Source organism: Lepidochelys kempii, chromosome 10 (assembly GCF_965140285.1).
Source record: "Lepidochelys kempii isolate rLepKem1 chromosome 10, rLepKem1.hap1, whole genome shotgun sequence".
Lineage (NCBI taxonomy): Eukaryota > Metazoa > Chordata > Testudines > Cheloniidae > Lepidochelys > Lepidochelys kempii.
This window is the reverse complement of record NC_136389.1, coordinates 65,726,466-65,740,292: the sequence shown is the minus strand read 5'-3', so window position 1 is coordinate 65,740,292 and position 13,827 is coordinate 65,726,466. Positions and strand designations below refer to the sequence as shown.

The following is a 13,827-nucleotide window of genomic DNA, read 5'->3' as shown; positions in this document are numbered from 1 at the left end:
TACATTAGCTTTTTCCACATCCTCTGTCACTAGGTTGCCTCCCTCATTCAGTAAGGGGCCCACACTTTCCTTGACTTTCTTCTTGTTGTTAACATACCTGATGAAACCCTTCTTGTTACTCTTAACATCTCTTGCTAGCTGCAACTCCAGGTGGGATTCGGCCTTCCTGATTACACTCCTGCATCCCCGAGCAATATTTTTATATTCATCCCTGGTCATTTGTCCAATCTTCCACTTCTTGTAAGCTTCTTTTTTGTATTTAAGAGCAGCAAGGATTCACTGTTAAGCCAAGCTGGTCGCCTGCCATATTTACTATACTTCTACACATCGGGATGGTTTGTCCCTATAACCTCAATAAGGATTCTTTAAAATACAGCCAGCTCTCCTGGACTCCTTTCCCCCTCATGTTATTCTCTCAGGGGATCTTGCCCATCAGTTCCCTGAGGGAGTCTAAGTCTGCTTTTCTGAAGTCCAGGGTCTGTATTCTGCTGCTCTCCTTTCTTCCTTGTGTTAGGATCCTGAACTCGACCATTTCATGGTCACTGCCTCCCAGGTTCCCATCCACTTTTGCTTCCCCTACTAATTCTTCCCGGTTTGTGAGCAGCAGGTCAAGAAGAGCTCTGCCCCTAGTTGGTTCCTCCAGAACTTGCACCAGGAAATTGTCCCCTACGTTTTCCAAAAACTTCCTGGATTGCCTCTGCACCACTGTATTGCTCTCCCAGCAGATATCAGGGTGATTGAAGTCTCCCATGAGAACCAGGGCCTGCGATCTAGTAACTTCTGCGAGTTGCCGGAAGAAAGCCTCATCCACCTCGTCCATATGATGAATAATAACATAGTAGTGATCTCACAAGTAGTGTGCTTCAGAGGTGGGCAAAAACTGAATTTCTTGGAACCTAGACCACAGCTAAGATTATCAAAATGTGTCTTCACTCAGCTTCCTGAAGAAGTGAGATGCAATACTATCTAAATGTGATGGATTTCATGTGGTAATAACCTCAGCAATACTCTGCTTATACTATTTATTAATCATGTTTGTTAGGTTATTGCCTAAGGACCCACCAGGATTGGGGCCCCACTGTGCTGGGAACTGTTCAAACACAGAGTAGCAGACAGTCCCTGCCCCCAAGAGTTTACAATCTCAATAGACCAGACAGGCACTGTGTGGGGGAAAGGGCTAGAACACACAAACAGAGTGAACGGCGTGATGGCAGCAAACATAATCATTTGGGGGGTGGTAGTTAGGAGGTGATAAGCTAAATGGAAAGAAAGCTGAGGGAAGAGAGGATGAGGGGAACAGGGCAGGGGAGAAGAGAACAAGAGGCAGTTGTGGAGAGAAATTGACGTGAAGAGACTTGTGAGGGAGAACTGGGAGAAGGTGTGAGCAAACAGCCAACTAGCACCGGGTACAGAAAGGCCAGTCAAAACCATAGAAAGTTCTGTGGATTGCAGAAGGTCCCTGGTTTGGCTCCTTCTTCCCCTACTGGCTTCAGTGTCTCACTGGTTCCTTCCTTGCTGCAGCTGATCAATTATTTATTTATTCTTTGTATGTATTTTGTCATCAAGTATTGATTTATTCTGTTTTCTTTAGGTCTTACTGCTGTTGGAGGTTTGGTTTTAATGGGTGGATCTTACCTTCCTTCTAGCTTGCCTCAAACACTAGCCTTACTAGCTGCATTTGTTTCTTCTGTCAATATTGCAGGTGAGCAATGTTTTCTTCTATATCTTATGAATGAATACCTATGTATGCTGACTCTATAGGACATATATGTTTCTGTACATTGGTGCATGACATTTCTATGCTGTGTGAAATGCCATCCGCTAACCACTTGTGGAAAACTTGTGCAGATTCTGGATTGTAACCATAAGCTACGACAAACATACATTCAAATCCTTCAGCAAATACCACTAGACACTCCTGAATCTTACACCTGTAGTGCAGAGGTCATTTTTCTGTTTGATGAAATTCTCTGGGCCATTAAAATGGCTTCTAAATTTGTACTTGCAAGTTTTCGCACACTAAAAACCTTCATTTACACTCAGAAACTTGATTGTGAGATATTTAGCCACCCCATGTGCATGCACACATGCTGTTTACATTTCTCAAAATGTGCATGCCCAACACTGCATGTGCAGATTTAGAATCTGGACTGAGTCCTTGTTGAATTAAATTATAATTTGTTGAAGCTGAACATTTTACAGGCCAGAGATTTTGTCTGTTGGCATTTTTGTATCTGAATTTTAATAGACAAGGAAATAGACAAACTGAGAAATTGGATTCTACCGTAAGCAAAGCTGGAGGCCAGGAGAAGGTCCCTTTGAAAATTTGGCTCTAGTGGTATTTTAATTTCCTCAGATTTGTTGCACATAACCTTAAATAGATTAACTTGGTTTTATAATAGTAAATGCCTGTGTGGAAGCTTATGTTAGGAGTAACAGTTTCTGTAGCAGAAATAAGTAGCTAACCTGTAAAGCGTCTGCTCTAAGAGAACACAGTAAAGGGTCAACACTATCACATTTTACTCATTTCCCTCCTCAACCCCAACACTGTAGATATTTCTAGTATTCAATGTGACTAAAGTTATGCACCTCAGACAATAATAAGGTACCTAAATAAGTGGCCTGATTTTCAGAGGTGATGAGCCTCTGGTGCTCCCACTGAGGTCAAAAGGACCTCAGCATCTCTGAAAATCAGGTGAAAAGACAGGTACCTAATTATGGACATGGATGTCTAGTTTTTCAGGCACCCAGGTTTGGAAAGCTTCAGCCTACAAAGACATCTGTGCCAGCAGCCCAGCATGCACGAGCAACCTGATAACAACAAACCATTGTACAAGCACGCCACAGTGGAGAGGGGGAAATGGTTAAGAAAACAAGATTCCAAGGGCTCATTATAAACAATTGCAAGCCAAAACCCATTTTCAAATTTAACTGAAATACCTGTGTGCCAATTTAACTTGGATCAGATTCCATGTTGTAAAGAATTAGAGTTCTGTTTTCAGATGGAAAGCTGTATTTTTTTCTTCTAGAATGTTGCAGTTCCAGTGGGAAGCTAAAATATCAGCAAGGGAATAGCTATAAAGGCTTTCAATACTCTCTTAATCAAATATCAACCTAATACTTGAAATTGGAGAGTATGTACCATAGTGTATAGTGCTTATATGGCTCCCATGTCTGTAGTATTTGAGCACCTTACAATCTTGTTTTAATGCTTTTATCCTCTCAAAATCCCTATGAGGTTGGAATGTGCTATTGTCTCCATTTTACAGATGGGGAACTGAGGCATGAAGAGGCTAAAGCCCAGACTTTTAAAGGTTTTTATGCATTGCTTCACTCAGAGTTTCAATGCTTAACTGATTAAAGGAGCCTAAATCTCATTTTCAAAGGTAATTTAGGTATGTAAGAACCACACAGATTGGAAGTGGGATTTTGGCTCCTCAGTGCCTAAATCCTATTGAAAATGATATTTAGGATCCTAAATTTGTTAGGAGTTGCAATGCTGAGCCAATCCAGTCCAGGTTCAGGGGCATATGGTTGGGGGAAGGCTCCATGCAGTTTCCCCCCTCACTTACACACCAACAGTAGGTCTGGCCACAATCTGACCCCTAATATTATATTAGCTGTATGGGACTTCTCCAGCCTCTCGATATCATTGTGCACAAATCAGTCCTGATTCATTGAAAATTATTTTTGACCTTTTCTGAAAGTTGAAGAATGAATGAAGAATTCTGCTGACCTTTTAATTATGACACTTTAGAGAGAGGAATGTTGTGGGGATAAAGTGCCCAAGGAGTGAATTCATAACACAGAGGATTACTTTCTCTAGGACATTGAATCAAATTCCATAGTTGTCTGTCTCTCTTTCTCTCTTTCTTGCTTTCTCTGTGTCAGATAGTTCTTCCTCCAGTGAATAAGGTTCATTCCTATCTTGCCATGCTGTCTGTCCTCTGTGTAAAGAGCTTTCTCTGCCCAATAATTGCCTTTAAATGCCCTGTCCTCCTTCTGACCACTAACAGGCAAATCTTGTACCAGCTGTACAGCTTGTGTAACAGGGTTGGTCATTCATGCCAAAGCAGCAGGGGAAAGAATTTCCCTTCCCTGAAAGCCATGGGGCCAGGGCCGTCCCACAACATTTTGGCACCTGAGGTAGGAAGCTCAAATGACGCCCCCATGTCCCCTCGCTTGGGCCAAAACTTTGAAAGGTCTCAATTCTGTCTTCTTTCTGTTCTACTCCTCTCATGGTACTGCTCTGCTACCTACCCCAATAGAGGAGAACTAACAACTTAAAATGCCTTGTTCAAAAATTTTAAGTAATACTTAACTTTCAAATGCCTGAACAGCAAATGTAACTTTTCTTGTCTGCACAGTAAACACTGGCATTTTTATCTGTTTGAATAATCAAAGTGGTGCTTTCCGTGCCTTCTTGGTTGCAAAGATTTGAACTGCTTCCTGAAGGTCCACAGTCTGGGCCAGCTCACGCTCTATTGAGGTGGTTGCAAGGCCGACCAGCCTCTCCTGTGTCATTGTGGAGCGTAGATGTGTTTTTTATTAACTTCAGCTTGGAGAAGCTGCGTTCTCTACTGGCAACTGTTACAGGAAGTGTTAGAAGTATGCGCAGAATGACAAAAGCATTTGCAAAGAGGGTGTTCATCTTATTTGTGCACATATATTCCAGAACAGCCTTTGGAGTTGATCCTGCTGAAATGTATCTTGAAAGGGCTTTCAGTTCATCACCGAAATCTCTTGCATCATGCATGTCATCATGTGTCAACACTGTCTCTAGTGTCCTGCATTGCTGGTGTAGGTCTTCTTCAGGTATAGTGAGGAGTTTTGGAATATCATACAACATCCCAAATATACTGCTTTGTTCCTTGAGCTGCATGAAATGTTCTTCAACTGACTGCATTGCACAATCTAGCACCTGGTTAAAGAATTCAACTTTGAATTGTTGTTTGGGGTCTCTTATGGGATTATCCCATGCCTCATAATCAAAATGTCTTATTCTTTGGTGACTCTTGTATTCTTGAATGGGTGGGAAAATAGCTTCAGTGTGAAGTTCCTCTGCCAACGTCTGTGCACTCTTCAGAACGTTTTGAAATCCCTCATCTGACTGGTAAGACTGTAGGTATGACTTTGCTTTGTCCAGTTGTTCCATTGCTCCAGATATATCAAGGTCAACACCTTGGAGTCTCTTGCTTCCAATATTTATTTCAAACAGTGTGTCATGCCACAACACTAAGTCACACAGAAATTTGAAGTTATGTATGTTTCTGGTGATTCCATTTCCCTTTGCCACTGTTCTCCCACGAACAGTTCCTGTCATAGCATTCAGAGTAGCAACCATGTTAGTCTGTATGTGCAAAAAGGAGTACTTGTGGCACCTTAGAAAGTAACAAATTTATTTGAGCATAAGCTTTCGTGAGCTACAGCTCACTTCATCGGATGCATTCAATGGAAAATATAGTGGGGAGATTTTATATAGAGAGAGAACATGAAACAATGGGTGTTACCATACACACTGTAATGAGAGTGATCAGGTAAGGTGAGCTATTACCAGCAGGAGAGGGAAAAAAACCCAAAACCTTTTGTAGTGATAACCAAGGTGGGTCATTTCCAGCAGTTGACAAGAACGTGTGAGGAACAATGTGGGGGGAGAGGGGGAATAAACATGGGGAAATAGTTTTACTTTGTGTAATGACCCATCCACTCCCAGTCTTTATGCAAGCCTAATGTAATAGTGTCCAGTTTGCAAATTAATTCCAATTCAGCAGTCTCTCCTTGGAGTCTGGTTTTGAAGTTTTGTTGTTGAAGAATTGCCACTTTTAGGTCTGGAATCGAGTGACCAGAGAGGTTGAAGTGTTCTCTGACTGGTTTTTGAATGTTATAATTCTTGACGTCTGATTTGTGTCCGTTTATTCTTTTATGTAGAGACTGTCCAGTTTGGCCAATGTACATGGCAGAGGGGCATTGCTGGCATATGATGGCATATATCACATTGGTAGATGTGCAAGTGAACGAGCCTCTGATTGGCTGATGTGATTAGGCCCTATGATGGTGTCCCCTGAATAGATATGTGGACTCAGTTGGCAACAGGCTTTGTTGCAAGGATAGGTTCCTGGGTTAGTGTTTTTGTTGTATGGTGTGTGGTTGCTGGTGAGTATTTGCTGTTGGGGGGCTGTCTGTAAGCAAGGACTGGCCTGTCTCCCAAGATCTGTGAGAGTGATGGGTTGTCGTTCAGGATAGGTTGTAGATCCTTGATCATGCATTGGAGAGGTTTTAGTTGGGGGCTGAAGGTGATGGCTAGTGGTGTTCTGTTATTTTCTTTGTTGGGCCTGTCCTGTAGTAGGTGACTTCTGGGTACTCTTCTGGCTCTGTCAATCTGTTTCTTCATTTCAGCAGGTGGGTATTGTAGTTGTAAGAACGCTTGATAGAGATCTTGTAAGTGTTTGTCTCTGTCTGAGGGGTTAGAGCAAATGTGGTTGTATCATAGAACTTGGCTGTAGACAATGGATCGTGTGGTGTGGTCTGGAGGCATGTAGGTAGGAATAGCGGTCAGTAGGTTTCCAGTATAGGGTGATGTTTATTTCAGAGTAACAGCTGTGTTAGTCTGTATTCGCAAAAAGAAAAGGAGTACTTGTGGCACCTTAGAGACTAACCAATTTATTTGAGCATGAGCTTTCGTGAGCTACAGCTCACTTCATTGGATGCATACTGTGGAAACTGCAGAAGACATTATATACACACACAGACCATGAAACAATACCTCCTCCCACCCCACTGTCCTGCTGGTAATAGCTTATCTAAAGTGATCATCAAGTTGGGCCATTTCCAGCACAAATCCAGGTTTTCTCACCCTCTGCCCCCCCCCCCAATTCACTCTCCTGCTGGTAATAGCCCATCCAAAGTGACCAGGATGGGCTATTACCAGCAGGAGAGTGAGTTTGGGGGGCGGGGGGGACGGAGGGTGAGAAAACCTGGATTTATGCTGGAAATGGCCCAACTTGATGATCACTTTAGATAAGCTATTACCAGCAGGACAGTGGGGTGGGAGGAGGTATTGTTTCATGGTCTCTGTGTGTATATAATGTCTTCTGCAGTTTCCACGGTATGCATCCGATGAAGTGAGCTGTAGCTCACGAAAGCTCATGCTCAAATAAATTGGTTAGTCTCTAAGGTGCCACAAGTACTCCTTTTCTTTTTGGTGATGTTTATGTGACCATTGCTTATTAGCACTGTAGTGTCCGGGAAGTGGATCCCTTGTGTGGACTGGTCCAGGCTGAGGTTGATGGTGGGATGGAAATTGTTGAAATCATGGTGGAATTCCTCAAGGGCTTCTTTTCCATGGGTCCAGATGATGAAGATGTCATCAATGTAGCGCAAATAGAGTAGGGGCATTAGGGGACGAGAGCTGAGGAAGCGTTGTTCTAAGTCAGCCATAAAAATGTTGGCATACTGTGGGGCCATGCGGGTACCCATAGCAGTGCCGCTGATTTGAAGGTATACATTGTCCCCAAATGTGAAATAGTTGTGGGTGAGGACAAAGTCACAAAGTTCAGCCACCAGGTTTGCTGTGACTTTATCGGGGATACTGTTCCTGACGGCTTGTAGTCCATCTTTGTGTGGCTAGGATGGTGTTTTCAGGAAGATCACCGATGGATTGTAGTTTCCTCAGGAAGTCAGTTGTCTCGAAGATCACTAGGAGTGCTGGTAGCGTAGGGCCTGAGGAGAGAGTCTACACAGCCAGACAATCCTGCTGTCAGGGTGCCAATGCCTGAGATGATGGGGTGTCCAGGATTCCCACGTTTATGGATCTTGGGTAGCAGATAGAATACCCCTGCTCGTGGTTCTAGGGGTGTGTCTATGCGGATTTGTTCATGTGCTTTTTCAGGGAGTTTCTTGAGCAGATGGTGTAGTTTCTTTTGGTAACCCTCAGTGGGATCAGAGGGTAATGGCTTGTAGAAAGTGGTGCTGGAGAGCTGTCTACCAGCCTCTTGTTCATATTCCGACCTATTCATGATGACAACAGCACCTCCTTTGTCAGCCTTTTTGATTATGATGTCAGAGTTGTTTCTGAGGCTGTGGAGGCATTGTATTCTGCACGGCTGAGGTTATGGGGCAAGTGATGCTGCTTTTCCACAATTTCAGCCCGTGCACATCGGCGGAAGCACTCTATGTAGAAGTCCAGTCTGTTGTTTTGACCTTCAGGAGGAGTCCACCCAGAATCCTTCTTTTTGTAGTGTTGGTAGGAAGGTCTTTGTGGGTTAGTATGCTGTTCAGAGGTGTGTTGGAAATATTCCTTGAGTCGGAGACATCGAAAATAGGATTCTAGGTCCCCCACACTCTTCTCTGATCTACACTTTTCTTCAGGAATTTGCATGGTTACATCCATTTGAGATGGAGATTTGGATGCTGCAGTAGCTGCCAGGTCACCTGCACTCTGACTAACTGGAAGATCAGGCATCTCCTCACCACTCACATCCTCACTGGGACTGGAAGGCTCACCGTGAACATTTGTGTCTATGTATCTCAGGAGAGCTCCTTCCTGCTTAGATAGAAAAGCTTCCTTTGCTTTCTTTCTTTTTCTGAATGCTGCCCCAGAGTGGCGTTTTCTTCTTTCACTCATGACTGCTGTTCTGTGCCGTCAATAATGGCTCTCAACACTCAATTGAAGAGGACAAATAAGCAAGCTGATAGCAGGGCCTGAGTGAGGGAAGATATCAGTGTCTTAAGGGCCTAACTGGCTCCTGCTACTTCAGTTGACTGCCTGTTCTCCTCAAGTGGGTTCATGGAAGCAGCAGGAAACAGGAAGGTCCCTGAGAAGTTGGTGTTAATCAGTCCAGGCTCCTGGGGGTGCTAGAGAGGTACGTAAGAGGCTCCTCCTCCTCTCTCTCCCTGCAGCTCCTGCTGCTTTCTGTTATTCCCTCTCCCCTTTTGTCCTGCCTGCCTGTTATATCTCTTGTGCCCTCCTTCCTCCAGCACAGCACTCCACCATCTCTGTGCACCTAGAGCAGAAAGAATACATATGCACCAGCAGCAGACAGAATTTGCTGCACTCTGGGTCCTTGTGGCACACCCCCCCACAGTCTGGCACCTGAGGTGGCCACCTCAGTTCACCTCATGGTAAGGCCAGCCCTGCATGGGGCAGCAGAAGAGCTGGTTCATGACTTCTGTTGCAGTCTTAAGATTGCAGTAGTCTCTGCTGCTTGTTTTATCTAACTCTGCAGGTCTGTGGAATAGCCAATAGATCCACATACTCCCAGACCCACCAGTCCCTTCCATGGACTACCCCTACCAAAGTCTCCAAACTTCTACTACATTGTGGAGTTCAGCTTTGTAGTGTGCAGGGTGTGTAGGCCCCATGCAGGGCCTCCCAGAATCCTCTCCACTTCCCTTTGTCCTGTAGGATTACAGTAGTCCTGCTGCCTCCTATGTACCCTCAGAGGAAAGAGGGAGGTGCGATGATTTGGCCTTCAGAGCAGTAAGTTTGATGCTGAAAAATCTTATTAAAAAAACACAGCAGTTGGGTAACAGAACTGAATATGCTAGTTCTGCAAGGGACAGAAGAGAAGGCAGTTTGCTAACCACATTTGAGAAAAAATTGCAATCAAAATAGTTTGCAGAATGCAAACATAATACAGAGGTAACCCTCACCAACTGTAAAGGAGTGTTTTTTATTCATAGGAATGTACGTGCAAGGATTCCTGTCTTCTTATTCTTACAGTTCAAATGTATATTTCCCAACAGGCGGTTTCTTAATTACACAACGAATGCTGGATATGTTCAAACGACCTACAGACCCACCAGAATATAATTATCTCTACCTCCTTCCTGGAGCAGTGTTTGTTGGAGGATATGGTGCCTCTCTTGCCAGTGGATATAACATTGAACAGGTCAGACAACATTCAGATTTATTTTGCTCAGTTATCAGGTTAGCAATCTAAGCAGCTAGGCTCAGTTATGCTAGCAAAGCTAAATAAATGAAGGGCCTGATTCTGCAAATACTTACTGTTGGCCTTAATAGTTACCAGTATATATAATAAGGAACTATTCACAGTAATAGGTACTTGGCTCAGTATTTGCAGAATTGAGCCCCTAATTTTTTTAGTATTGGCCAAACTATTGAGTTACATGTGCAAATATTCTCCATCCCTTTTCACTGGATCATGGAATCTCTAGTTTCCTAGTAATCTGTCCATCACTAAGAGCGAGGAAAAAACAGTTTTATAGCGTTTCTGTATCCCACAGTCCTTATTTGAGCAAAACTCATTTCATTCAATAAAAGACTGCAGAATTTGGCTCTGCATTTCCATTCCATGATGGTCTGTTTGTCCTTTCATGGGTTTCTTAAGGAAAGTGAGATACAGTCAAGTTACTGTGTCACCTTACAGGGAAAAATTTTTGCATGTGTGAGTTTTAAAAAAAAAGTTTGTTGAAATACAGCATGGAATTTCTGAAGTAGACGGTGGTAGATGTAATATTGTTCAATATTGGCTTTTCTGAATCACTTTTAAATAGTCACAAAGATCACAGGCTGCACTTTACATCACTTCCCAGCATCCTAACAACACAAAACATATCTACCCCCTCTATAACAAACCTCGGAATGTGCTCTTGTTGTGTAGAACAGAATCTTTAGATGTAGCTCTTTGCAAGAAGAAATTCTTCAATCAACTATCAACTGGATTGAGCAAAATTGGTGACCTAAAGAATATATATACTTGCAGAGACCCCACAGAATCAGTTACTTGCCTTGGCATAACAATAATGTTTCTGCATTGGTTGAGAGGTTCATCTTGGTGTCCTGGCAATATTTGGAAGGCAGAGTTTCTGTAAACTCTTTGAACAAGTTCTTTTTGCTTTAGTAAGAAATCCTCCTGCTCTTACTATTTTTAAAAATGATTATTATTTATTATTTGTTGAGCGCCTTGAGAGTGCATGGCAGTTTACAGGCGTAAAAGTATATAAGGTCCCTATCCCAAGGAGTTTACATTTTAAACTGGATAGACAATGCAGTTCTGCTTTTGCAGTTGAACTAAGCTTCTTAAAAGATTTACTATTTCAACAAACTTTTTTTTAAAACTCTCACACACACATTTTTTCCCAACATCTTTATTAATGACCTGGATGTAGGTATAGAGAGCATACTGATCAGGTTTGTAGATGACACAAAGCTGGGGGAGTTGCCAATACTTTGGAGGATAGAACTAAAATTCAGAGGGATCTTGATAAATTGGAGAACTGGGCTATAGACAACAAAATGAAACTCAACAAAGACAAATGTAAGGTGCTACATTTAGGGAAGAAAAACCAAATGCACAAATACAGAATGGGAGATAACTGGCTTGGCACCAGCACTGCTGAGAAGTATTGGGAGTTGTGGTGGATCACAACCTCAACATGAGTCAGCAATTGGGTGCTGTTGCAAAAAAAAAAAGCAAATGCAATTTTAGGTTGCATTAACAGAGGCATAGCATGCAAGTCACATGAAGTGGTGGTACCACTCTACTCAGCACTGGTTAGGCCTCACCTGGAGTACTGTGTCCAATTTTGGTCACCAATGTATAGAAAGGATGTAGAGAAACTGGAAAGGATCCAGAGGCGAGTGACAAAGATGAATCAAGGGGGTGGAATGTAAACCATATGAGCAAAGGCTGAAGTAATTGGGTATGTTCAGATTAAGGGGGGATATGATAGCGGTCTTCAAATATTTGAAAGGCTGCCATAAAAAAGATGGAGAAAAGTTGTTCTCTTTTGCCATAGAGGGCAGGACAAGAGGCAATGGGTTCAAACTACAGCATAATAGATTTAGATTGAACCTCAGGAAAAGCTTCCTAACTGTAATAACAGTAGGATAATGAAACAGAATGCCTGGGGAGGTTCTTGAAGCTCCTTCACTGGAGGTTTTCAAAAGGAGGCTGGATAACCAGCTGTCTTGGATGGTTTAAACACAACAAATCCTGCATCTTGACAGTGGGTTAGACTAGATGACCCTTGTGGTCCTGTCTAACCCTCTGATTCTAATTCACTTCCAAATTCTTAGCTATTATTCTAAATACAGACACCAGAAGCTGAGTCGTTATTTCATTTCTGAGATAGTCTAAGCAACAAGTTATGGTTGCTGAAGACACTGAAAGAAAGTATTCTGTGAAGCAAATGGCCTGATAGTAATCAGAACCCCCAACAGAATTGAACTGGTCCTCTCCTACTAACCCTTAGGACTTCCCTCCACCCACAAAGGTGATCATCACCAAAAATCTGGAAAAAATGAGGTGTCAATTTTCATTAATTCTTTAAAGTGCTTTAAATAAAACCATTTCAGGAAAGGAAGCTGATAAGTATCCTGGAATTTATCAGAAGGTCAGTTAGCAGTCACTAGGCAAAGTAATAGAGCTTATTTCCCAAACAGCTGTATCAGGGATAGTTTTTCAATCGGACCCCGTTCTTTGAAGCTATACTAAACTACTAGTCTGGGATACCTGATACTTCGGTTAAAGGAATTAAACAATACAATTGGCTCCAGGAAATAATACACCAAAGAGTGCTGATAGTAAAAATGTAATATCTAATAAATACCTTGCTGAGCTACAGAGCAGAAGAAGAACTGGAAACAGTAGTGGAGGTTTATAGCTTATTTTCTAGATACAAATAAATCAATAGCTCAGTGTATCCTTCCTGGATTTGGACCTAAAACCACAAGGACCAGGCCAATAGTTAGAGAGACATTGGGCCAAATTCTCTGCTGGTGTAAATGGACAAAATGCTATTGAAGTCAAAGGACCTGCACTCCTTTACACCAATATAAAATATGGGCATTAGATGTTTCCCAAATAGTGACACACTTTGAAAAAGTAGGATGTATGTAGGGGTTACGGATAGGATTCTAGAAGGAGAATTATCTGGTAATTTCTAATAGAGCTGCAAACCTGAATGTGCAGCCCAAATTGACACCATTAAAATTATTTTAGTGCTAGTCCTTCTAGCCTGTTGCCTGGATCCTAATTATGATACAGTAACTCCTCGCTTAACGTTGTAGTTATGTTCCTGAAAAATGCGACTTTAAGCAAAACGATCTTAAGCAAATCCAATTTCCCCATAAGAATTAATGTAAATGAGGGGGTTAGATTCTAGGGAAATTTTTTCACCAGACAAAAAACTATATTACACAGTATAAGTTTTAAACAAACAATTTAATACTGTACACAGCAATGATGATTGTGAAGCTTGGTTGAGGTGGTGAATTCAGAGGGTGGAAGAGGGTGGGATATTTCCCAGGGGATGCCTTACTGCTAAATGATGAACTAGCACTCAGCTGAGCCCTCAAGGGTTAACACATTGTTAATGTAGCCTCACACTCTATAAGGCAGCACGAATGGAGGGAGGGGAGACAGCATGGTAGACAGAGACACACACCCTGTGTGGGGGAGAGAGAGAGAGAGATGCATTGCCCCTTTAAGTACACTGACTCCACTCTAAGTACATTGCCTTTGGATCAGGAACTTGAGAGCAAGCTCTCTCCGTCCTGAGTCCTGTCCTGTCTCCACCCTGCTCTAGATGGAGAAGGGGTAAGCAGAGGGCAGGACGGGGGGAGGGGGACACCCTAACATTAGCCCCCCTCTTCTCCCCTGTTCCCCCCCCCCCGCACCCGCACGCACACACACATCAAGGCAGAGGACAGGAGCAGCACATGGCAGTGGGGGAAGGGACACCTGAACTGTCCGCAATTGATAGCCTGCTGGACGGCTGCCCCAAAGGGAACTTAGGGGAGTCAGGAGCTGATAGGGGGGCTGCCGGTCCACCCTGGTTCCAAACACCCCCACCCCCACTGCA

The 13,827-nt window shown here is 43.0% G+C and overlaps 1 protein-coding gene across 1 annotated transcript in view; it reads left to right on the top strand.

Moving 5' to 3' along the window:
* LOC140894967 (NAD(P) transhydrogenase, mitochondrial) overlaps nt 1-13,827 on the top strand; it is a 70,427-nt gene that overhangs the window by 29,591 nt on the left and 27,009 nt on the right. Inside the window, exons 12-13 of the mRNA XM_073303975.1 lie at nt 1,592-1,702; nt 9,745-9,890. Of these exons, the coding sequence (XP_073160076.1) occupies nt 1,592-1,702; nt 9,745-9,890 (257 nt within the window). The remainder of the gene's footprint in view (nt 1-1,591; nt 1,703-9,744; nt 9,891-13,827) is intronic.